General features: G+C 47.3%; 2 protein-coding genes across 2 annotated transcripts; both read right to left on the reverse strand.

Moving 5' to 3' along the window:
* Positions 1-5,739: 5,739 nt before the first annotated feature.
* On the reverse strand, positions 5,740-10,396 carry calm2a (calmodulin 2a (phosphorylase kinase, delta)). Its single transcript, XM_076974165.1, has 6 exons — positions 10,268-10,396; positions 9,371-9,401; positions 7,108-7,251; positions 6,906-7,012; positions 6,677-6,812; positions 5,740-6,472 (listed from the first exon to the last, which is right to left on the reverse strand). Exons 1-6 carry the CDS (start codon positions 10,268-10,270, stop codon positions 6,444-6,446), a joined length of 450 nt encoding a protein of 149 aa, XP_076830280.1. The 5' UTR covers positions 10,271-10,396; the 3' UTR covers positions 5,740-6,443.
* Positions 10,397-14,999: 4,603 nt separating this feature from the next.
* Positions 15,000-25,759, reverse strand: LOC143477035 (mucin-4). The gene is made up of 20 exons (XM_076975489.1): positions 25,590-25,759; positions 25,235-25,402; positions 24,735-24,914; positions 21,833-22,436; positions 21,598-21,747; positions 20,639-20,853; positions 20,370-20,445; positions 19,867-20,154; positions 19,522-19,758; positions 19,266-19,418; positions 18,841-19,019; positions 18,315-18,507; positions 17,753-17,863; positions 17,535-17,654; positions 17,363-17,383; positions 17,218-17,285; positions 16,734-16,920; positions 16,364-16,489; positions 15,972-16,137; positions 15,000-15,360 (listed from the first exon to the last, which is right to left on the reverse strand). Exons 1-20 carry the CDS (start codon positions 25,671-25,673, stop codon positions 15,159-15,161), a joined length of 3,528 nt encoding a protein of 1,175 aa, XP_076831604.1. The 5' UTR covers positions 25,674-25,759; the 3' UTR covers positions 15,000-15,158.
* Between the last annotated feature and the right edge of the window lie 85 nt (positions 25,760-25,844).

Here is a 25,844-nt window from a genome sequence, read left to right on the forward strand (position 1 = left end):
ACGTGTTTTATCATTAGCTTGGTTAATGGCTGCATATATCAGCCTCGTGTGCAGTTTCGATAAGAATTCTTAAGCTTCATGGCACCATAACCGGCCTTAATATGAGCTGGCGTATCTGAATCATCTCCTTCATCGAGTCTGGGGCGAGGAGGCCAGTCACCCACAATGTCACCCTCTTCGTATTTCACAAGCGCGAACAATGGGGTTTGCTCTCCAGTGAGCTGCACCAGACCCTCGGGCTCGTCAAAGTTGCATGAGTCATTTAACAGGGGCCCTGCTGCATTGCTGACACACCTGTCAGCGGACAGAGTCAAATGATCGGAGGCCACATGCTGCTTTTGTTTAGCCTGGTGTGCGCTCCGCGCCTGACCCTGGCTGCAGGCACTCATGAGCTCCCATAAGGCCCTTGGGATGTTCCCCGGCCAAACGCTAGGGTTTCACTGCCACCGATGCTATTTTTAGAGGACGCTGGAATGAAAATCGACAGCCGTTTTAGCGGAGCGTCAGTGCGTTGTTTGTCTCTCGCAGGTGTGTGTGTGATGCACGATGGTGCACGGAGATATTTCATTTCATTATCAGGCTTATGGAGTGTGAAAAATGTAATTCCTCTTCAAGAGTGATTTCCACTCTCTTTCCCCAAGAGAGGCAGATGCCAAACCCCAGTGCTGATGGTTGTCTCTGACAATATGTTGTGCTTATGGAGGACAGATTATACACAACAGTGAATGGGGGGAAAAAACAAGAGAAAAGACCACAGATGTGTTGAACTCTCTGCTCCACTGGGAATAAATTAGATGCCCTATATTTGAAGAATTTTTCAGGATTGTACATATTCATTGAATGAGCGCATTACAACTCTCAGCGTTAAATTCATGGCTGTGGAACATTTCGTAAAACACACACACACACGCTCACTGCTCGGCCGTGTTTGCTGTTGGGGTGGACCGGGGGGGGTGTTTGCTCAGAACAGCTGGTTCATTGTCTCACACTGACCTCTTTGTTCAAACTGAATGAGTTATGCGAGTATGAGAGTTATCACAAAAGGCCGGGTATTATATGGATGGCCGACCTACATTCGGGGCATAGCTGAGACAGAAGTGAGCCCTTCAGCAGGACACAGAGCACAGAGGGGGGAATAGATAAATAATCAACTAGTGTTTGTCCCATATGCAAGCTATGCGCTATACACAGCATGGTAAAAGAAAAGAATTAGACTGCTTCTGGTACACACTGATGCAGTGAGGCCAATGAACGTAGCAATTAGCTTGTCAGGGATCGCTTTCATTTGCTTGTGTGTGTAATGCAATATGTGTGAGAAGAAAACAGCCATTTTATAATCTAAGGTCATCTGTCAATGTGAAATCAACATGTCCAGCAGCTTTTCAATCTCCAAGAGAGGATGTGAAATAGCCCGTGAGATGGAGATATGGAGGTTTGACTGACAGGTGTGTGTGCAGCATTAAAATACATTATGGAGGAGGAGGCCATGGCGTTGACCCAGGGAGGCTCTGGTGCCAAGCCCAGGGTCGGCCCGCCGTGTAGGCTCAGATGTACCTGGTCTGGGAGTCTTCTGTCAGGACAAGAGAAAAGGGAGACTTAAGAGAAAACAAAACCCTGGTTGTGTGAAAGTAAACATCAGAGCATTTAAGAGTCATGTATAAACGTGCATGCTGCAGTCTCCATCAGAAGTGAATGTTGGTGTCCGAGAGAGAAGAGCTGAGATTCTGGCTCGATGAGAGACTGTGTGGGAGTTATTATCCTGACACTGATCCCCGGTGTTCTTGGGTCGGTTTTCATATTTAAGTCCACTTGTGAAGATCCTGTGAAGAGTTCTCTTGCGCAGACTTTAGATCGGTTTCTGATGACGGAGCGTAATAACTCACACTGTCGAGGCGTGGCACTGGAGAGCCCACAGGAGGAGATGTCGTTAGCTGGGCTGGGTTTCAAACCTAGATCAAAAAAAGCCTGGATCAAAAAGAAAAAGAACCAGAGAACAAAAATGCTTTACAAAAGTGCCATGCTTGAACAACACCCAGAAAGACCCAAATAACGGGTCCTGAGTGCAAACATCTACGTTAGAAGTTGCACAGGAAAGGTTTGCTTCCTTCCTGAAAACAAAGGTGGAGAGAGTTTGATTTATAGCCAGCTCCCTCGGGCCTGGGCCCCATCGCCAGGCCCTGACGGTACTGCCTGCTACCATTAAGAGCCTCTCGACCCTGCGGGAGACTTGGACATGATCTGCCCGGGCTGTGTGAAGAGGGCGACACATGCCTGAGGTGTTAATGCAGGTTTATTTCACACGGGCTTTTAAAGAGGGCAACAGAGGAAACACTTTTGCACTGCCTGCAGCTAATGAGAAACCCTCCGGACGGCGCTGTGGATGGCAGTCCGGACGGCACTCCGGACGGCGCTCCGGACGGTGCTCCGGACGGTGCTCCGTGTGAGCTATGCTGCTAAGCCCCAGACGTTTTATTCAATTAAGAGAGGCGCCATGGCCTGTGTGCGCTTTGCTCTGGTCACTCGGGTCAGCACTCAGCACAGGACGCTTCCCGTACGTTATGTGGCATCACAGGCTCAGCTGAACAGTGTAGAGGAAAACAAGATAGACTTGCTGTTTGAATTCAGAATTCAGACTTCACGCTACAACGTGTTACAACGTATGACGATAATAAAGACTGATAAAAAGTTGAATGTTCAGTGGTGTTGAACAAAAAGATTAGCCTATTTTTGTCTTTGATATGCAATTTAAAAAATATATTTCTCTTTATGGCCTTGTTAATTATGAATAGGCAACATTATGATCTAACCAGTTCACAGTCACAGCGTTGACAATTTTCAATACCTTAGCACCCAAAATGAACAAAATAGCCTCCAGTTTAATCATGTTCCTATGCATTGTGCTTCCACTGATACATACACCATGTCAAACTGAACGACATATATAATAAAGGACCTGTGTGTGTGCATCTGTCAGCATTACTTTAATCGTACAGCATCTTGGCCGCTTAACCTTTGACTGAACGTGTGTCTTCCAGAGTATGTTACCCCTCCATTAAAACCAGTCAAAGCCCTCACATTCGGCCAGATGCCACCCAGCGAGCGGCTTAACACCCTGGAGGTTCTGTCAGCAGCAGACAGATGCCCACCGGGCTCATGTATCCACCCAGCTTGGTCTCGCAGCTCAGCGGAGCTGCTGCATTCCGGTGCCCAACGTCCAGGGAAACCAACCAACGCGAAAGGAAACCCCAAATATACGTTGACGGTCCGAACCGGACACGGTTTGTTCCTCGCAGAAGGAAGGAAGCTGTGACACCAGCAGCTGTGAGAAGAGAGAAGAGGAAGAGAGGAGAGGAGAAGAGAGGAGAGGAGGAGAGGAGAGGAGAGAGGAGAGGAGAAGAGAGGAGAGGAGAAGAGGAGAGGAGAGAGGAGAGGAGAAGAGAGGAGAGAGGAGAGGAGAAGAGAGGAGAGGAGAAGAGGAGAGGAGAGAGGAGAGGAGAAGAGAGGAGAGAGGAGAGGAGAAGAGAGGAGAGGAGGAGAGGAGAAGAGAGGAGAGGAGGAGAGGAGAAGAGAGGAGAGGACGAGAGGAGAGGAGGAGATTGTTGTAGGGGGAGACACCAGGAGCGGAATGAAACCATGAAAGCGGTTCTGTATGGAGAGGAAAACACAGTTTGAAAAGGAGGAAAACGCCATTTCACATGTTACAGTGCATCTTGTCCAATGACACACCATAGGGAGGAGGTGGGGGGGGGTGAGAAAAACTTCTTACGCCTTTTCTGACATGTTCATTTGAAAGCGAGCAACAACATGTAAACCCTGGCTTACAATAGCAAAGATTACAAAGAGCCCCGGACTGTGCAGGACATGAACATATTTGCACTGATGCACCTTATCCCGTATCCTCAGGACGTGGCTAACCACTTGTGGGAAACTAGTGTAATGAAAAGTTCCAGGCGGGACCCCGTCCCACCCACGAGGACCCCGGCCCATTGGCCCTACTCTCAGGATTGAGTCTGGCCTCTTCTATGAAGTCTCACAAGTTGTAGGTGATAGGGCTGTTCTGGAAGAAAAAGGTGTCCTTGAAGCCTGAATGATTATTACCTGCTGTTGGTTATGGAACGTTAAGTGAAATGCTGATCGTGTTAATAGATCGTTACAGGGAAAACAGCCTAGCTGGTTTTGAATAGCTAACAGCATCAAGCCTTACCATATCATTAACTAATTCCCTCCAACTGGCTATTTCTCTCAGAGAAAACCTTCCACAAGAAAGCAATCATTTTAACAGCCTCCTGCCAACAACCACTTCTGTCAGTCAGTTCTTATTTCTGGAAAAAACATGTGCTATTTTTTTTTTCAGCAACCACTTCAGTAGTAGAGCTAAGCTCAGGTTTCATTGCCATGTAATAATACAGCACCTGGGCCTTCGAGTGACGTGAGGTCTCTACCAGATCATGACACAGCTACTATCTCTTGAAGTAACGTTCCTCGTGCTTTCAATATTTATATCTGTCAGCTGTCATACCGAAGACCTTTTGATAATGAGAAAAAGATACACTCCACTAACCCAAATCTACTGCGCAAATACTCATAATTTGTTATTAATCCATTGAATTAGGATATCTGACAAGTCAGTAAACAGAACGTTAGTTTCATAACCAAAGACTATATCAGAAACAGTGAAATTGAACAGCGAATGTACTTTTGAATATAACCTTTTATTGCTTTGAGATGATGTGCAAATGTTGACAACCATCTAAAAGGAAATATTTTACATTTTTGGTCATAGCCAATTAATTAATTCAGGCTAATAATAATCCCCGCCGAGCTGCATCAAGCCCGCGTCCACGCCCGTGTAGCGATGTGTAACGGTGCAGAAATCACAGTGTGCCAATTAATTTGGTGAAGGGCTGTCTGCGGCTCGTGGCATCATCTGGAGTCTGCTGGTCTCTCTGGGAGTTGTTGGGGTGTAATGTTCTGCTCTGTTGCTAGGATACCGCGAACGTAATGCTTACAAGTAGCTAGTTGGGCCTTCTGTTTATTCATCGCCAAACGTCGCAGTGAGCAGGATCGCAGTTCTCCTCAGCCCCGCGCTGCTTCAGCACACTCCATCATTCTCACGCTGGAGTCGTCTACAGCTCCCAGAGCTCCCAGAGCTCCCAGAGCATTTGGTTTTCCTTCAAACTTCTTCCAGTTTCTTAATTTTTTTTTCAGGTGGTCATTTTTTCCCCCTCATCTGCTGTGAATGCAGGTGAACACCGTTTAATGGGTGTCACTGTAACACAGCAAGTCGCCAAATTCTATATATTTTCCATGTAAAACGGCGTACTCTTGAAACCATGCTTCGTCCTTTTGAAAACCCCAGATATTTGTCCTTATAATCCACAAGTTACATTCAGCGTGTTTTGGTGTGGAAAATGGAATGACATAAAAAAAAAGACGACTTGCACCATTTTCATTCGAGTACTTTAATGAATGTTTATTTTGCTTTGACAAGGAGGCCTCACCCCCCATCCTATCCCGTGATTACACATAGTAATTTGACCAGTTGACTCAGATACATTGTATGATGATTTACAAATGAACCATTTTTACTACAATAATTGTAAACATTCTGGCTGATGTTAATTGGTGAGTGGCCTGAAATGACTAATCCAGCGGAAGGATACACAACGGCCAACATACCGAAGAGCTTGGGCGCATCACGGCCTCGAGCCGGCTCTACAAACAAGGAAACCTTTCAAATCTGGGTTGTAAATTTTATTGGAAAACAAAAATATACAACTTGGAATGGATTATTTGAGGCATGACAAATGCCATTAAGCTGTTTTTAAAAAAGAAAGAAAGGAAAACAAAAGAAGAAAATGAAAGTGAATAAAACATTAAAAAGCATCATAAGATTCAAACAAGTTCTCTGGTACAGAACAGCAGATACAAAAAGTTGATGTATGAGTATCTAGAAGATACACCCGTGTCTTTTTTTTATTTATTTTTCTTTTTTTTTTTTTTGCAGTAGTGCAATGCTGATAAATTTCATATATATTATATACTTTGTCCATAGTCCATGCAGAGTTACTCCTCTACATTGTTGCCCTGCCAACGTTGTTGCCAAGTGACACGACGGCTGGCAGGTCTCCGCTCTTGCTACGCATCGGGTGGGGGACACAGGCGTGACGCGAACGTTGTTTTGTTTCGTTTTGTTTTTTTTTGTGCGTCACCGCCCCCTTTTAGCCGCAACAAGCACCTGATCGTGTAACCGCACCGTCACTCCAAAAACACGATGACAGCAAAATAAAGGGACATGAGGATTTAGATCCTACGCAGTTTACATGCAGTTCCTTTGGACAGCCGGAGGAGAGAGGGGGGGGAACTTAACGTTTTACAGATAAATTAAACAGAAAAAAAAGGCAAATTTTTTTTATAGAAGAAAGAGGATCTGTACAAAGCTTTCACTTCGCCGTCATCATCTGTACAAACTCTGGAAACAAATAAAGACCATTGTTAGACACACACACACACACACACACACACACACACACACACACACACACACACACACACGCACACACACACTAAATGTGATGACACAGCTAGTCTTATATGAGACAGCAGGGTGGAGATTAATCCTCTTAAACCTGAGGATCCTGTCCGTTAACTGGCACAGGTGAAAACCGACACTCACCTTCGTAGTTCACTTGACCATCTCCGTCAATGTCTGCTTCTCTGATCATCTCGTCGACTTCCTCATCAGTCAGCTTCTCTCCCAGGTTCGTCATCACGTGACGGAGTTCAGCGGCGCTGATGTAGCCGTTCCCATCCTAGAACACACGGGGAGAGGGAGGGGTTGGCGTTCACGGGCCGGACCAAGTAAACACAGCTGTCCCAAGGGTTCTGCTGAAGTGGAGCGGTACCTTGTCAAAGACACGGAATGCTTCTCTGATCTCCTCCTCGCTGTCTGTATCCTTCATCTTCCGTGCCATCATGGTCAGGAACTCGGGGAAGTCTATCGTCCCGTTCCCTGTTTTGTGGGAGGGGGTATCAGCTCAGAGTGTTCTTGGATTAAATCTTCAGTTGTGTGTGCGTGAGCGCCACGCGCGCATGTGTGTATGTTACCATCGGCGTCCACTTCATTGATCATGTCCTGAAGCTCTGCTTCTGTTGGGTTCTGGCCCAGAGAGCGCATGACCGTGCCCAACTCTTTGGTTGTAATAGTGCCATCTCCATCTTTGTCAAAGAGTGAGAATGCCTCTTTGAATTCTGCAGAGGGTGAGAGGGGGGGGGGGGGGGATAGGGGCAGAAAAACATTCAGCTAAAACAAAAGGCTCAAAACAGCCAAATCGTGCATTAAAAACACACAGGAGAAAAAGGAAAAAACAAACACCGCCAAGTTCCTTTTACAGGAAGAGACTTCTACATCCACTTCACACCTGCTTGGAGACGCACAGCCATAAAAGGACAGGGGGACAACTATAGTCCACTTCAGGGTCTTGAGCCGCCGTGAGAACACGAGGAAACAAAAGGACTATCCAGGTCCCATCTGACGCGGGGCGGTTTTGAATGCGCCCTAACCAGTGCCTATGTTTATAATCCACGTGCATTAATCTAAGTAGCTATTTGTCAAGTGGAGTCAGCACCCATGCAGAGGAACGCCGGGCACGTGCTCTCAGCAGGCCAGGACGCCTGGCACGTCCGTGGTGTAAGGGGACAGGCGTCGGCCAGATAGGACAGGTGCCAGCGTGACAGCCCCATGGCGTCTCTGCTCCATCCTCTGGATCCAGCACGTGTTAGTCATGCCTATCGGACAAGATGTCTAACAAGACGGCAATCCTTTGTGATTGGGCACTTACTACACACTACGAGGTCAGGTGACCCAAGGCCCTTTGAACCCTGCCGTTCTGTAATGTGAACATGTTCTTGTCTGTGTTGTGCAACGGTCAGTAATTACGGCTGAGTCACCCGCGTAACTAATGCGGAACACGTCCGTTCAGTAGGTGTTTCTCCTGCACAAACACTAACAGCTGTGGTTTCGACAGGCAGGAGAAGCCAATCTCCGCAAAAAATCGAACGCAACGGAGCGCAGCTCCGCTGTGATGTATCCTTACATAAACCTTCCGCCGTTACATCAGACCGTCCTCGCAAGAACTCACAACTGAAGAATTACTCTGCCGCGCACTGGAACATCAACCCACAGAGACCGTTTCTATGGAGATCGGCGTGACCTCACCCTGTTCCTATGGAGACGAGCTACCGAGACGTAGAATGCGCCAGATCCCGAAGCAGAATTTCCGCCGAAACCGACACGAGACGCTGGTTTGTGACTTCACGGGTTCCGCTCTTCCCGCCGTGATCTCATAAAGCAACGTGGAAACACTGCAGTGAACTCACAGTCTCTCTCGGGGGAGACACGCACATACATGTGCCCATGTCCCAGCAGACACTGTGACTTCATCATTGCCATGGAGACAGACCACTGTGACCTAAATGATAGCAATCAGGGTTCAGGTTTTCCACTGTGACCAAACACCAATCACCATTAGCGATAATGGTCCCGAGAAGAGGATTTTTAATGCTCCCACCCCACAGCACAAAGCCAGTGGGCTGGAATCTGACAATCTCCACATTTTGGTCATGCAGGGTGGGGGCGTTCTTCATATAGGACAACTGAGCATTCTAGCTACAGTGGTTAGATGATGAACTGAATCATCCTTTGGCTTCACCACAACACTCTTTTATCCCATATTTATGCTGCATCAAACCTGAACCAATTGGAAAAATAAATAAAGACCTAAAGTACTAAGAACTACTGAATGAGTCTTGCACAAATGCCCCAAAACCACACTCCAAATGATCAAATTACCACCAAGACTATTTATATTACTGTTCAGTGCAGACCAATTCCACTCCAGAAAAAAAAGCTTCAAGTTATATTCCACTGTTTGGAAATCAGAGATTATACATCTAGGATCGCCAATCTAAGGTAAAGTATTTGTAAAACTAAGTGATCAAACAAATAAAAGAAGTCATTTCAGATGGAGGCCAGACGTAACGTCCAACAGCGGACACACCCTAGTTGCTCAGTCTGGTTATCAACTCTCCAACAATCCAGTGTGTGCTCAATTTAAAAACTAAACCATGCGCAATAAAATGCAAAATCCTCCCAGCGACTCCTTTCCCTGTATCTAAAAGCCCGTTGTGTTGCGAAAAGGGTCACAACAGCCCGTCCATTCATTCGGGTTCGTCTTTCCCAGCGCAGCTTAAGTCATGCCATAAAAGGCAAAAATATAAATCCAACGAAGGGGGGGGGGGGGGGGGGTGGAGTAGGTGGAAAACCACGGGAATCCACACCACCAGCCACGTGCCGACGGTCAAGTCTTACCGGCAATCTGCTCCTCTGTCAGCTGGTCAGCCTGCAAAGAAAGAAAGGATGAACAAAACCATGTAAAACCGTTCAACAGGGTCCCCGCCTTCCCCGAGACATCATGTCCCCCTTCACCGAAGCCTCCACCCGGCGCTCTGTAACCGAGACGTGTGCCAATAAAATATCGCAGTTTACTGCAGCCGGTGGCGCAGTCTGGCTCCTCCAGTTACCGGGTCTCGGTGGTCCCTTAAGCATAAACAGGGAATACTTATGTCGTCCAAACCCAAATGACCATAATGAGGGATAATTCGGCCGATAAACAGCGGTGAGAGGACCACATGTAGTTGACCGCCTCAGAAAATGCGTCATGCACTTGACGCCAGAGTTGGGGGGCTAAGAACTACAATTCCAACAATTACGAAACACTGTAATAACACTGTAACAATGTAACAACACTGTAACAATGTAACAACAATGTAACAACACTATAACAATGTAACAACACTGTAACAATGTAACAACAATGTAACAACACTGTAACAATGTAACAACACTGTAACACCGTAACAATGTAACACTGTAACAACCCCGTAACAGTGGGACGCGTTTCCATTGGTTGCGCGGCGGCGGATCAAAGACCTGATTTATTCACGCCGTTTGAAATGGAATAAAAGAAATACAGTCGCGGGGCTCCCCAACCAAAATTAATAAAATGTTAAATCACCTGCTGCTCTACTAATAAATAACAACAGCAATTTCACCGGATTACGTGCAACACGTAGCTACCCTTTCTAAACCAATATTCCGCAGAAGAATGCATTTTGCTGTCTACCAATATCACACCTCGGGGAGAGTTTACGCCTCATCTTAAATGAAATTACACACACCAAAAAAAGTGTAGTTATTGTTACTTACCATCGCGTTGTTTCAGCAAATCTAGTTCCACAAGTACAACAGTGCGGAGCTGGCAAACAAACAGGACACACTAACAGACGCCCTGACGCGCCTTTAATGGGCGCCTTGAAACTCCTCCCCGTTCTCTCTCCGTCCGCCAACACACTTTCCTCAGGGTGATAACGGATTCCCAAAAAAAAAAAGGCTCACAATCTTGCCATTCGATGGTATGAAAATGTCGCATAGAAACCGCGTCTAGTTTCGTTTAGCGAAATACATTTAAAAAAAAAAAAAACCTGCAAAAAGTAAGTACATTATGCGTATTTCGCGCCGGAACTATCTTACGGCGGAATATACATTCTGCTAGTGTGTGATTCGCCCGGCGCCGCACAGGACGTCGTAGTAAGAAGAGGTCGCCTGTGATTGGTGCGTTTGTACCTGCAATGCGTCACTCTCCTAGACCTGCGCTGCACTGCATTCCTGGTTGCCCTGTAGTCTACATGAACCGCCCGAGGCGCAACATAGACTTCACATGAAGGTGGTGTGGCAATTCAGCATCATATTTATGGACGGGACGCCATGTATTTAAATAATCCGTATAGTAGTGTGTGAAGCGCCTTTTGTCTCATATTCCTTCTAAACCATCTGTGGACATGCTACCTTAGGAGAAATAAACTTTAACAAATAAAGATTATTGTGATTCTTAAGATGAAAAGCACACTGTTGTGTTTAGTTAATGCTATACACTTAAATAGATTAACTAACCATATCCAAAGTTTAGGATATGCACTTTAGGATGTTCTTGAAAAAATGTCAGACTTCATCGTACTATGTTTAAAAAGATATAGCTGAGCATTAGTACTAGAGTACAGTCGATTTAGTTTCTTTATCAAGTTGATTTAGTAATGCGGTGTAGCAGGACACTGTTCTCCTCTATAAGTATGGTTGGGGGGGGGGGGGACATCAAACGGCTACAAAACACAAGATTAAATCTTTAAAAGTCTTTAAAAGTGCAGCGACTTCAGAGGAAGTGGGTGAACTGGAACTTTCAAAGCTGAACTCTGGATCAGAGTCAAGACCAGCGAGCGCTTTATTTTGCTGGGTCTGAAGGGGCCCATGACATGAGAGCATGTATGTGTCAGCATGTCAGGTGGGGGGTGGAGGGTGTGTGTGTGTGTGTGTGTGTGTGTGTGTGTGTGTGTGTGTGTGTGTGTGTGTGTGTGTGTGGTGGCGAGGTTCAGACAGCAGCAGGAACACAGTCTCACTGTGGTCTCACTGTGGTCTCACTGTGGTCTCACTGTGGTCTCACTGTGTTGACTGAGCTGCATGCAGGATCCGATGGTTTGTTTTCTAAACTTGGCTGGCCTGCACTCTCAGTGTATCCCAGTGGCCACCTGTCTCTACACCGAGCCCAGCGAAGTCACAGGTGAGGGATTAAAGACTGTGGCAGTGTTGTTATGGCCAGCACCACGTTTGCCTTAACAATGAATGGAGCAGTGAGCCCGGCTCTTTCTCCTGGGGGTCTAATTAAGTACAATGAATCCCATACACACCACAGAGTACAAATAACCATATAAAGTGACGTAGTCCTTTCTTGTGCATTCAAAAGTGTGTTCACCTTCATATAATATATATAATATATTTCATATACCCAAATATAAAGCCAGATGAAATGCTAAAATCAAAAGTTAATTGCAATAGACTTTATTCCGGTTAGTAATGTAATCACAGCACTCACAGATTTTTAAAGGATGTACCACATTAAACCAATATATGAAAATGTTCACGCCCTTCACCCATAACATATGCATACTGGTTCTACTGGTTCTACTGCTCCTACTGTATACATACAGCTGGCTGGATTGGGCCTGCTAGTAAAAGACTGCTGTAGTGACTGTGTGGCTCTCACCGCTGCCACTGGTGCCTGATCTTCCACAAAGTGAAGTCCATTCACTTAAATCTGTTTTCCCAGGATTGCAGCTCACGGAGGAGATTATGCAATAGAAGGAAGAGTGTAACCCAGCTCCCTGGTTACATTAGTACGGAGGATGACAGTCACCCAGTTCTGAACACTTTAGTGCTAATGCCTGGGTTGTAAAAGACAGCTTGCTGTGAAATGTTGTGTGTTGACGTTCAGACGTTTCTTCGGATTATCTGAAATGGGATTATATTATTCACATAGTAAGAATGAGAACATGCTTCATATCTGCCAGCTCCTATCGATTGGAATAGAAACTGGCTTTGCCCTTTGAATCCCTTGGAACCCAAGGAACTTGTTCTAGGTTAAATATGGTCACAGGTCAAAGGTTTATCAGTGCCTTCTGGGAATGTTCAGGGTTTTTTAAAACCATTTGATGTGGAGTGACTAGGCTTCCGCTATGTGCTGCGTGAACATCTCTCAAGGGCTCATAGACCGAAGTCGGACTTTTTTGGAGATTGAAGAATGCACCTCTCCCTCAGTTTTATATAACAAGCGCTCCTGTGTGTATCTCATGGAGATACATATACATTTAGGTCTCCTGCACGTTGCTCTTGGCCTAGAATAGTCCGTGATGGTCCGTGAGGAGTGAATACACTGTATGTGGGTTTCGGTGTGAAGGCGAGCCGGCATGGCGTTCGGGTCTGCGCTGTTCTAAATGCGTACTGCTCCTGAAATGACTCACGGCTAGCCCTTCCAGCAGTGTGACGTTCTAGCAGGCGGAGGAGAGTGTGGGGGGTGTAGGGTGTGGGGGGGGGGGGTGAGGTCGAGGCAGGTCTGGGAGTCAGACGGGGTCGGGGCACCGTGCCGTCCACCGGCACCAGCTGCACACGTGACCGTGTTCGGTGGGAGCTGCTGCTGCTACGGCAACCTCACACGTGTGAGCGCGGAGAATTGGTATGTGGGACGATTCTCCGAGTTGCCGCTCCCGAGAATCTCCGACAGCCTTTGGTCTGTGCCGTGGGCGATGCCTCTATTCAGCGGGGCCAGGGCCCGCACCTTCGGCCCAGATGCTGGCCCTTGCAATCAGCCAATTATTAATGCATGAGCTCTAACAATGCCTGGGGTTTGCGTCATTTTTTGCAAGTGCGTGTGGACCTGGCCCTGTGACGGTATAGGGGCCCTTCAGTGGTGTTCTCTATCCGCCTACATGTACGTTGTATGCATATTCTAGTGAGTTGTGATCGTATGCATATCCACAGCCGCTCAGTTCTATTCAGCTATTTTTGCCCTACTCAGAACTGTACTGTACTGTCACATGTTGATAACATTGCTGCAGATACAGCAACAGAAAGCAAAGGCCAGGGTTTCTACAGGTGACGTAAGGAGGAGATAAGACCCCATGAAGAACTTCGCTTAGGGCTTTATAGCTTTATGGCCATGGAATAGGGCAAATTCCAAAGTTCATGAGCATGACTACTACATGTTGATGATAAAGAATGATCTCAGAACTTCTCATGTATGTAGGCTGTCTAATGTAATCGTGGTCATTAATATGAGCCACAGAGGAGTGAGGACCAGGGGTGGAGGGGAAGTTCAGCTTCTTCCAGTAAAACCACAGAGATATAAGTACATTTATAAAAGGTTGTGGTGGGACTATGTCTGGAAGACAACAAAGAAGAGATGAGAGTTGGATAATATGCTATAAAACAAAACAAAGGTCTGCTGGGTGAGTTGGGACAGGAATGGGTGTCCAGGAAGAAGGTAAGGAACAGGTATGACCTCCTTTAGTGCAGCGTGAGGGAGTCACAGGTGAGAGTCAGAGAGGAGACTGTGTGTGTGTGTGTGTGTGTGTGTGTGTGTGTGTGTGTGTGTGTGTGTGTGTGTGTGTGTGTGTGTGTGTAGTATCCTGCCCTTGACCCCCACTCCCTGTGTGGGACTCTGCAGTGCAGGACTGCAAAGCACTTTGATGATCTCATCTTGCAGGGACCACCACCACACACACACACACACACACACACACACACACACACACACACACACACACACACACACACACTGCGTCCATGCTCCTGCTGCATAAGCAGACTGTGAGCTGCAGAGCTGCAGGTGTCTGCCCAGTCTGAAACACTTGCCTCTTGTGAGTGAGTGACTGCTTTCTACCACATAAACTACTGTATGCTGCCACCCAGTGTTGAAATATGGGAATAGCAGCTCTGCCTAATGACCGCTGAATGAAACGTCTCTCACTTACCATCCTCAAGATTTAGTAATGAAGAAATTATGAATACTATCTTTTATTTAAGAGCTAAAAGATAAATGCAAAAGTAATATTACAAATACCGCTTTAGCTTAATTACAATTTAATGAACCTTGTTAGGTAATTAGATCAATTACAAAAAAAAAAAAGTAGTTTACCTCTGAAAGGGGAAAGAAAAGGATTACAAAAACAAGAGCTGTTACTGTACTGATTGGCACTGAATGCCAAAATAAAACCTCAGGTTGATACAGCTTTAATGCTTTGTGTGGCAGTATGCATTTTGTCCATTGATATGGTGTGCACATTTAAGAACATTTAAGGCAGGGGTACTCAAATAGAAATTATGACGGGCCACATTTTATTTTTTCAATCACTGACGGGGCCGGTTACGGGGGGGGGAGGGGGGGGGGGCTAATAGCGAACGTGAATCGACGGGGAGGGGGGGGGGGGTCGTTTGTTGTTGCCATAAAGGCAATCCCCGGCATCGTCTTGAGATCGCGGTGCGCGATTTCAAAATAAGAGCGGATAGCGCGATTGAAAAAAAAGATTCCTAAAAAAAAAAAACACTTTTCAAATCAGCTCGTGGGCCATAAATAGATAGCCCGCGGGCCTGGTGTGGCCCGCGGGCCGCTACTTGAGTATGGGGGATTTAAGGTCTTCTTAAGACGTCTAATGTTGAATTATAAGTTATTAGCTATTTATAGGTTTTCCTTGTGCGTGTGCCGCGTTGTGCCTTATTTACAGTTGCAGCGAGCGGCACAAACACCCGGAGACACGCGGCAGAGCGGATGAGCTCCGTGGCGCCTGTAGAGAGGCGTGACGTTGTCAAGGATACGTGGACTGAAGTGGCTGTTGTAGTGGAGGGCCGGGTCGTTGTAGTTGTAGTGAGAGCTGACTTGATCGTGAACATAGACGGGGGGCAGCAAATGGGGAATGCTTAAAGAAAGAATAAATGGAGAGAGAGAGAGAGAGAGAGAGAGAGAGAGAGAGAGAGAGAGAGCGAGAGAGAGAGAGAGAGAGAGAGAGAGAGAGTTAGTTAAATTCCTGTGTGTCAAGTAAATGACATATCCTATATTTGGCTTGCTCACTGGGGGCTAGGACTCGGCACTTGTAAAGTTGCTTTGTGACAACAACTGTTGTAAAAAGCGCTATATAAATAAAATTTGATTGATTGATTGATTGATTTACAGGTTCCAGTGTGTGAGCTGTGCTTAATTACCTGTTTACATCATATCAGCACGATTTTATGATCTTATGAGATTAAGATGCTCCACACATTAGCCATTGATTAGTACCTCAGCAGTAGCTAAAGGCTAAAACCTTGGCGTTATCCTCTACACCAGGGGGCGCTCACTCTCCTTATACAACGCACTAAAGGGCAGCTCGTATATATGCGTTTTTACAAGTACGCCCACTGCTGAGAACACTTTCCCCTTCTCGTGTTTAACTAGCAGATATGGTCGCCGGTATGTGAGATATCAGCTGCCAGGAGGCGTGGCCGGCTGCCAGGAGGCGTGGCTGGCTGCGCATGCGTGCGTCACACTCACTCTCCGCTGACTTTTTTCCTGCGGGAGCAGCAGAAACAGACCAGCGCGGCCAGGAGCAGCATGAGGAGTGGGATGCCAACGCCCAGAACCAGGCCCACGACCAGGAGCGTCTTACTGTCCGCAGACGTGACGGGTGTCGCGGTGGCGTTGCTGACACCACCCGTGTCTGAGGAGCAGAAACACTCTCACCGCCCTGTCTACAGACGCAGCCTTTCCTGACACCTTCAGGCTCTATAAATTACATTTTCTCAGGCGATTTTTTTGCCATAAATGGCCATCGTCTGTTTACTACGACGTGATAAAGGATGGAGCACAAGTAATGTTCTGCACTTTTGTAAATCATTTAGTTGTGATCACACTTTTCAAAATGTTGCTTTTGAAGAGGCTCTTACCAAAGATGCAGGCCTGCGTGTCAGTGAGGTCAGTGCCATTACACACACACCTGTAGCCTCCGTAGGTGTTGATACACACGGCCGGCTTCACACACATACCGCGGGTGCCGCTGCATTCGTCCAGGTCTGAGAGCACACACACACGGACAAAAAAAGACAAACGACCGTGAAAATGGTGGAAAATTAGAACAAGAATGGCTACCTGATTTCACAGGCCTAACAAGGTCAAGTTTATTCAATACGGTTATGCAACACAATGCATTTTATGATCTAAATCATGACTGAATGACGGTCTAAAATCATTACACTTTAAGAAAGTGAGCTTTGGCAGACTGACCCATCTAAACGTCTCTGCCTAGCGTTATCTCACCTCCCACGGAGGCGGATGTAATGGAGTAGTGGCGTCCAACCCGGCTCAGGTAGTCCATGACGTACCAGTGAGGCGTGTCACTCGACACGTTGACTTTGTACTCTGTGAGCCCGTTTGCAGAGCCGGGCACCATAATGCTGGCGTTGTAGAACTTATTCTGGAAACCCTGGGACAGGATCTTCTGCAGCTGTGGAGCACAAGAGATTCTGGAGGTTCTGGAGGTTCGTGATGCATTTGAGATGAGGTTGCTAGGATAATGTTTTTCTTAAACCATGCTTTCCCAGACCTGTTAGTGTAGTTGTTGTGTCCATTGAAGGACTGTCAAGGTGACATGCATGTGATATTGTGACAGATGGCAGTGGGGGGGGGGGGGGGGGGGGGGGTGACCTTTCTGTCTCTTTGTCTCTAGGAGAACATGGCCAGCTGAAGCACAGCTGGGGTTTGAACCAGAACGCTAGTTTTACAGCCAGGTTCTTGCTCTCACCTGTTTCAGTCGCTGATCTGCAGATGCTTGATCACCCCAGGCCATCGATACGTTAAAAACATTGCAACCTGCAAACAAGTAACTTCAATGCTCCACACAGCATAATATCTTACAGCTGCAGTTTTATTCCAGAATGGCACCTTACCAGCAGGATTAGCAGAAACACCTAAAAAGATAAAACATAAAACTTAAATGCCAAACCAATACTGAACACAATGCAAAAAAAAAAATCTTGAGAGCAATAATACAAAGAATGAATGTTTGTCACTAAAAGAAGGTTATGATGAAACGACTCTAGAGGAGCAATAGAATCTCACCACAGCCGTCAGACTCCATGGTGCTCTGGTAGCGACAGGAGCAGCGTACTGAACCAGGTGTGTTCACACACTCGAACTTGGCGTTAGGACAGGTGGCAGGGTCCTGACACTCGTCTATATCTGCTCGCGACAGAAAACACGTAGGCTGGGTGATTATGGCCACGACACGCTCACGCCCGAGTGGGACACGGAAGCGAGGGTCAGATGGCCGGGCCTACCTGTGCAGTTCTGTCCGTTGCCTGTGAAGCCGTGCTTGCAGACGCACGTGTAGTTATAGCCGGTGTTGTAGCAGTTGGCCATCGGGTCACACGGGAAGGAAAGACAGAAATCTGCAGGGAGGTAAGACACATCACTGAAGAGGTAAGACGTGTCACTGAAGAGGTAAGACATTCTGCACACGGCTTCATCCAGCAGGCAAGAGTGGCACTGAGTAGTATATTCTAACATCACTCAGGTGGGGAGACCACCTTTACCCACAGTAGAGGGGAAGAGGTCCGTTTCCTAGATGTAGGTAGATGAAAACTGACCTGTTGGGCCTCAGTAATGAATGTTATTTTCAGTATTAAAAGATGAAAAGTATTCAGTATTATCAAATTAAAAGAAATAAACACTTGAAATATATCAGTATGTGTGTAATGAATGAGTACTAAACAAGTTTCGCTTTTTAAAAATGGAATTACTGAAATAAATAAACTTTTTCATGTATTGGCTCTGAAACACATACATCTGTGACTCCTGATTTTGCTGAAATAAATTCCCGATCAACAGATGGGTGCGTACCGTTGTGAAAGCACTTGTAACCCTGCTTGCCCGTGGAGACGGTGGGATAAGGGCAGGGTCCACAGATGAAGCTGTCCGTCTCTCTCTGGCTGAAGCAGTCCACTTTAGGAAAGCAGGGCTTTCCTTTACACACATCTGTTCTACTCCCACAGTACCTGCCACCAAAGCCCGGCGGGCACAAACACCCAACCACCTGGGAAAAGTCGAGATCGGGCCGTGAGTTCACCGTTACATAACTGATGAAGAGAGAAACGCTGAGCTCACGAGTTTTTGTAACCATGACTAGCAAAACATTTTGGATCTTCTTTGTATCAGTGTGGACATAACAGCCTAAACCGAAATGTCAACGGAGCTTAACTGGATCTTGGATGAAGAAACTAATAGCTGTGCCACTGAAATGTCTTTTGTCTTGTTTAAATCTAGCACAAAGATAATACAGTGCAGGATTTCTAACCCACCCAGTCACTGAGCAGTAAGATGAGAAACTGGCCTGTCCTGCATATGCAGCACTAAGGGTTCTGGATACCTGGAACTTGCTCTGCAGGTTGTTCTCAGCCACACTCTGGAACTGGCAGGTCCCACCGTTCAGACAGTTGCAGACCTGCACGACGGGGGTGAGGTAGGAGCTGGACGTGTAGTCGCTCACCTGCACGGTCAGTAGCACAGGCTGTACGTTGAGTGGCTTCCACACCAGAACCCCGTCACCTGCAGGAGGGGCGTGAACACAGATGCACGTGCCAGTGTCATACAGTAAAGTGCACGACATTAATTAAATAGTGTCAGCGAATCCTTAAGTAGCACAAGCATAAATTCTAGGTAGGACGATATGTCCCAGGGTTCTAGGTTAATTCACACATAATTATTAGACCCCTAATGGAATGCAACAGACATGTCTTTACAATCAATGCAACATTAAACTTAATAACAACAATGTCTTCAGGCGGACGTTACCACTGCCTATGGATGCCTGTGGTGGTCTTGGGTAGAGCAGGGAAAAGCTGAATGCATCTTGGTTAGCGTCCTGCACTGCAAACTGCACCCTGACCGTGGTGTTCACCGTACAACGGATCACCAAGGGGTCAGTCACAATGGGCGGCATGTTGCCTGGTGTGAATATTCAGAGGTCAACACAGAGGCTAACGACACCCTCTAAGCTCAATGGTGAAACAGGTAGTCCTAATGCTAGGCCAGCAGGGGGCGCTCTCACCAAAGGTGATGGCCAGGTTGCGGAGCTTCTGCTGGTCTTGCAGGGTCTGCTGGCCCAGGCTCGTGCTGTCTGACGCCAGCAGGTCCAGCACACACTGCATGCTGGCCTGGCAGGTCTGCAGAAGGTTGGCCAGAGAGGCGGGGCTCAACTGCGCCAGCAGCTCCTCGCTGCTCACGGGCTGGAAGGGCGTCAGTAGAGGCGGGGAGGACAGGAGATTCTCCGGGACGGGCACGGCCCCTGCGGGACAAGACGATGGTGGCGTGAAAATGCAGCTTCAGCAATCCTGCGACCCCGGAACGCTCTCGGGCAGCCTCAGCCACTCAGGGAGCCGCACGACACACTCACATGACTGTCCGAAGAGCAGCACCTTGTCCTCGGACGGAGGGCCGTTGGCGGGTGACGGCAGCAGGAGCCCGTTTGAGAGGAGGAAGTCATCGCTGGTGTTGGAGCTCCAGAGGCCCAGTAGTCCCACGGTGCGGTTGTAGAAGACCTGTGGCACCACGACCAAAGCGCTCAGCCTCCCTGCCTCCCCCCTCCACACATCCACACTCAGGCCTCCGTCGTAGACGGCCGCACAGCGCTGCACGGACAGGCAGCGCACCGCAAAACCTTGCTGGACGGGATGCACTACATCTGTTTGAAGAGCAGAGGGCAGTGGAGGCTCACGAATGCTACACACCCAGATTGCTGTTTGCTCTAGAACCGAGAGTGGTTTTGTACTGGCAGCAAACGCGCTGTGGCGCTTGTGACTGTAAAACGTGTCGAGACGGTGAATGTAAAACGTATCTCAGAGACAGCTGTGTGTCAGACGAGATCTAGTCTAAGATACTGCACGGATCTGTCTATACCCGCTGAGACAGGAACCGCCACGTCATTGATGAGCACGATAAGGCTCTCATCAGCTTGGGAATGCCGCCATTCCACCTGTAGCAAGACAAATTCAAAACCTTTGAATGTCAGGAGAAGACGTTTCCTGTAGATCAGTTAACATGACTAAGGTTCTCATTCTCAATGAGGTCTTCTCCCTTTTTTTGTGAGTGCAAAGGAGACAGAATGTGCCTCTGACAAACGTTTTCACGCAGAGCCAATCACATCCTTCCCAAGCTGAGACGCGAACCTTGCCGTAGGACTGATGGTAGGCGGCCACCCGCAGCAGGGCAGGGACCCGTCTGGGCTGGTTGTTGGCCACCAGGGCGGCAGTCTCCCCCTGCAGGGTGAAGACGTTGGAGCCAGTGCTGGAGGACAGGCGCACGATCACAAACACTCCCACGGCCTTGAAGGTGTAGTTTCGGCCATCGAACGTAATAAAATGGAGGCTCCCGTATGCCAGGCCTGTTGGGTGCAAAGAAGTAAGTTAATTGGGTACGTCTCAACCCACAAGCACATCGACATCCTCTCCATAAAAAAACGTTATATGGCGCATTTTGTTGTGACAGGTTTCCAAATGCTTATAAAATGAAATTGCTTGCGGTCCAACTCATGCACTAGGGTGTGTGCAGCGTGGGGAACTGGCAAGAGAAAAGTAAATGTGAAAAAAAAAGCATTGTGCTGTCCCAACTTGACAGGTGAGAACTGACTCCCTTCCAGTGAGCTAGAGCTGTGCCAGGTGCATCACAGGTGTGAGTGTGAGGAGCAGACTTGTTTCTGTGCAGGTGTAGCAGGTGAACTACAGTGTGCTGAGTGTGTGAAGCCTGCGAGAAAGCCAAAGCTGTCGGATGAGAACGATGGAGCCCTGACGATCTCTGTGACAGCGCTATAACAATGCAGACAGACTCTTGTTCACATTTTGCAACTGCGGGGGAAAGTGATGGCATGCAGAAACACGCCTGCACCAGCTGTATTCAACCAACTCCAAAGGAACCCAAAGAGAGATGAAACAAGCGCTAATAGCACAATTAAAAGAGACCTAAGATCACAGTTTGTGAATATTAAACTGGGTCATTTGTCAACAGCCCGGTTTTCACAATACCATTGAAATCACAAAACCAAAGTATCAAGGTGTGAACATATGTGACAAAAAAGCTGTTTAATATTAAAGTGTCTTGATTTAAACTAAGGTGGATCAATAGACCTCACCAAGGCCAGGTGCTCCCCTGTTGCCCGGTATGCTGGGGTCTGAGCTGTCCCATCCAAAGCCCTGACAGCGGTCCAGGGGTCTCTTAGCCAGGTACAGATTGCAAAGGGCAGACTGCATACAGCACCATTGGAAGGGCATGAGATCCTTATCTGGGGCGACACAAACATAGAATTACATCCAGCACACAAACCTGTTATGAATACATCTATTCAGAAACAAAAATGGCTGGTTTACCAATGTGATCTTGGGTCTTGTCATCGGAAAAGTAGCGCTCGCTGTATCCGGCCAGCAGGGGGCCTTGTGGGTCATACACGCATCTTTTCCCTGCTCTTTGCTTGTTAAACAGGATGGACTGAAAGACTTGACCTCCGCCTCCACCCCAGCGAAGGTTTCTCAGGTCTTTCACGCGAAGCGCTGCGCCGGCCCAGGGCAGGGTCTCGGGGCCGAAGCCAAGGTCTTCCAGGGCCTGGGCGCGGGTGCAGGGGCATGGCGTCAAACCCAGCGCCCACTCGCTGGGCTCTGGCTCTTTCACGGCCCACATTTGGCACTGCCTCTGAGAGTCGAAGCTGGCCACTCTGTCTCCGCTCAGGTCATACACCAGCAGTCCCGGCTGACCTGTGTTACCCACAGTGGTCTGTGGTCGGTAACGACCACGGGGGCCAAACAGGTTGTCTGGTGGTGTAGGGACCTCATTGACAAAACTGTTGAGGCCATCGGTATAGCCTATCAGAGCATTTTGGTATACTCTCTGCCCTGGGCCCCAATTCATGTCACCATAGCGATGCAGGGCATATGAGTGGGCTCCGTCTGTGGTCAGGATGCACTGGAATGTGTTTGTCTATGAAATAACATTGAAATAAAATGATGAAAATTTTCTCGGTAGGTGAAGCAAGCAGAATGCAACCTCACTCCCTAGGGAGACACTGGTCCTCAAGGTAAACACACAGTAGTGTGAGTGCCAAGTTTCTGTGCATGAATGGCTCAGCTTCAGACTTATTTGGAAAAGAATATTCCAATGTTAAACTTTAGAAACACAGTTTATGGTATTAGATGGTTGTAGCTGTACTTTTTCACCTGTCAGCCTGTATCACCTGTCTCTTGTTAGCGTTCCCTATGTTAGCCTGTATCACCTGTCTCTTGTTAGCGTTCCCTATGTTAGCCTGTATCACCTGTCTCTTGTTAGCGTTCCCCATGTTAGCCTGTTTCACCTGCCTCTTGTTAGCGTTCCCTAGCCTGTTTCACCTGTCTCTTGTTAGCGTTCCCCATGTTAGCCTGTTTCACCTGCCTCTTGTTAGCGTTCCCCATGTTAGCCTGTTTCACCTGCCTCTTGTTAGCATTCCCTATGTTAGCCTGTTTCACCTGTCTCTTGTTAGCGTTCCCCATGTTAGCCTGTTTCACCTGTCTCTTGTTAGCGTTCCCTAGCCTGTATCACCTGTCTCTTGTTAGCGTTCCCTATGTTAGCCTGTATCACCTGTCTCTTGTTAGCGTTCCCCATGTTAGCCTGTTTCACCTGTCTCTTGTTAGCGTTCCCCATGTTAGCCTGTTTCACCTGTCTCTTGTTAGCGTTCCCCATGTTAGCCTGTTTCACCTGTCTCTTGTTAGCGTTCCCCATGTTAGCCTGTTTCACCTGTCTCTTGTTAGCGTTCCCTAGCCTGTTTCACCTGTCTCTTGTTAGCGTTCCCCATGTTAGCCTGTTTCACCTGCCTCTTGTTAGCATTCCCTAGCCTGTATCACCTGTCTCTTGTTAGCGTTCCCTATGTTAGCCTGTATCACCTGTCTCTTGTTAGCGTTCCCTATGTTAGCCTGTTTCACCTGTCTCTTGTTAGCGTTCCCTAGCCTGTTTCACCTGTCTCTTGTTAGCGTTCCCCATGTTAGCCTGTTTCACCTGTCTCTTGTTAGCGTTCCCTAGCCTGTTTCACCTGTCTCTTGTTAGCGATCCCTATATTAGCCTGTTTCACCTGCAGGGTTGCCAACTCTCACGCATTGAGCATGAGACACACGCATTTGACCGTTTTCACACGCTCTCACGCCACACTTCCGATATCTCACGCCGAAAAAAATATCCAGTTTATTTACCTCAGATCCACATATATGATTCAATACGTTACTAGTTCGCTAGCTCTGGCATCATCCACCGGCGATACAACACTGAATCTGTGTCCATTTTACGTTCGCCACCCACCCCCCCCTCCCCGCTCAACAACTTTCGTTCGCCACCCCCCCCCACCCCCCCCACCCCCCGCTCAACAAAATACACTCGCCACCGGCTCAAGGTTAAAATCTCACTCCAAGCGAACGTCGAAATTTGGCAACTCTGCACCTGTCTCTTGTTAGCGTTCCCTATGTTAGCCTTTTTCACCTGTCTCTTGTTAGCGTTCCCTATGTTAGCCTGTAGCTATTACCCGTCTCTTGTTAGCGTTCCCTGTTAGACTGTGTCACCTGTCTCTTGTTTATTAAATGCTCTGTGTTTACACCCTTGCTCATCTTGACAGAGGTAAAATGATATTAAACAATTTACAATATTTTTTTATCAAATGCTTGATTTCACTATGGCCGTACTTTCAAACTCACAAAATCCATTCAGAAATTCTAGCGTATGGCATGTGCAGAGATGCAGTGCTGTTGGGCTGTTAAAGCTGCTTCATGCTGATATCTGATAAAGAGGAGGGCACTTTTAAATCGTAGTATTTCTCCTGGCACTATTTTACTGACTCACTGAAACGACACACTTTCTCACGACTCTGCTGTTGTGTCATCATGCTGCTCTGGCACGTCACATGAGAGTGGATGTCCTAAAGGTGATCATTTCCTACAGTAATCCTGAAATAATCTACTTCACATGTTCAACTGCACGGGAAAGCAATGACATGTTGAAACACATTCATGCCCACAGACTTCAGTTACACACACTACAGTAAAATGCCTGCGGGCATGTTGGAAGACTCAAGCGTTCAACTCCTTATCAGCTTTCAACATAAAATTGAACCGATGACTCAGCACACTCGGCATTAAAACCAACTTAAACCATGATACACTTCCGGTGGGTTTAACACAATTTCCTTGTATGGTGAAATGTGCCTTTCTATTGCATGTAGCTATAATACACACTCTCAATGAAGTCTCCACATCTGCTTACCTCTGATAGGTTGACTTTTTGGTGGGAGACAGACATCACGTGGTCCCATGTGATCTTCAGAATCCATTTGGGGCTGTAAGCAGGTCTCCCTCTCCGTGCCTCAAAGCGACTTACATCATCTGAGGTGCGGTTGAAAATGATCTGAGAGTAGACGTCTGAGAGGTTCTGCTGAAAATGTTCCTGAAACACATCAAATAAGTTAAGCCAGAGCAAAACAAACAAATTTACTGCTGCATTAAAAAAAACAAAATGATGTTCAGACAACCTCTCACACCCCCTCACAACCCCAACTAACCCTAACCACAGTCTTCCTTATCTTTGCACATGATTTATTAACATAGTGCACCTATCGCAAAACCCAGCAAGGACCTTTTAGTGTTTTATGAGAGTTGTGCGTTTTTGATGTCTGCATTTTTGGAACAGGAAAATGTTTTTGTTAAAAACTTCACAAGTGCTGAACCATGAACATAAATACAAGGATGACATCCGGCATCACGAACCCGGAAGAACAGTTTCCCCTCTCCTAAGGTGAGGTCAGCGTCATCCCAGAACACAGCCAGCATGGGCACACTCTCGTTGCCCCGGAAGCCACCTGGGAGTGGGCTAGGATACAGGAGCCTCTCGTTCTCACTGACAGTCTGGAACATCACCAGGCCGTTGTCTGAAAACTGAGGAAGAGGGGGAGTGTTCCACCCAAAAAGGTTACCACGGCGTTTCTATGGAGCCTGTGAATTTTAATGAACATCCATACATTTTTTTTTCCAACAGGAAAACCATAGTCTTACATAGCAAAGATAATTATAATAGTGTTCATTAGTCCAATAGCATGCTGCAGTGATACCTTTTAATACTTACATAAATCCTGTCATAGATCGTACCCATGAACGGAAAGCCGATTGGAGGAGATATGTACGGAGAGGTTCCATCAGTGGATGACATGGACACCCGCACATCGCCAGTTTCCCTCCCATAAGGGTACAGTATGCTCACTGTGGAAATACGACAGAAATGACTTACACGTGCTTCCCGGCAACATTAACACCATGTGTCACACTGTTCAGCGGTAGACTGGTGCTGCCATGTTAAGTTAGTGCTGAAGCGTGACTTCAT

This window comes from Brachyhypopomus gauderio, chromosome 15 (genome assembly GCF_052324685.1).
Source record: "Brachyhypopomus gauderio isolate BG-103 chromosome 15, BGAUD_0.2, whole genome shotgun sequence".
In the NCBI taxonomy this organism is placed as follows: domain Eukaryota; kingdom Metazoa; phylum Chordata; class Actinopteri; order Gymnotiformes; family Hypopomidae; genus Brachyhypopomus; species Brachyhypopomus gauderio.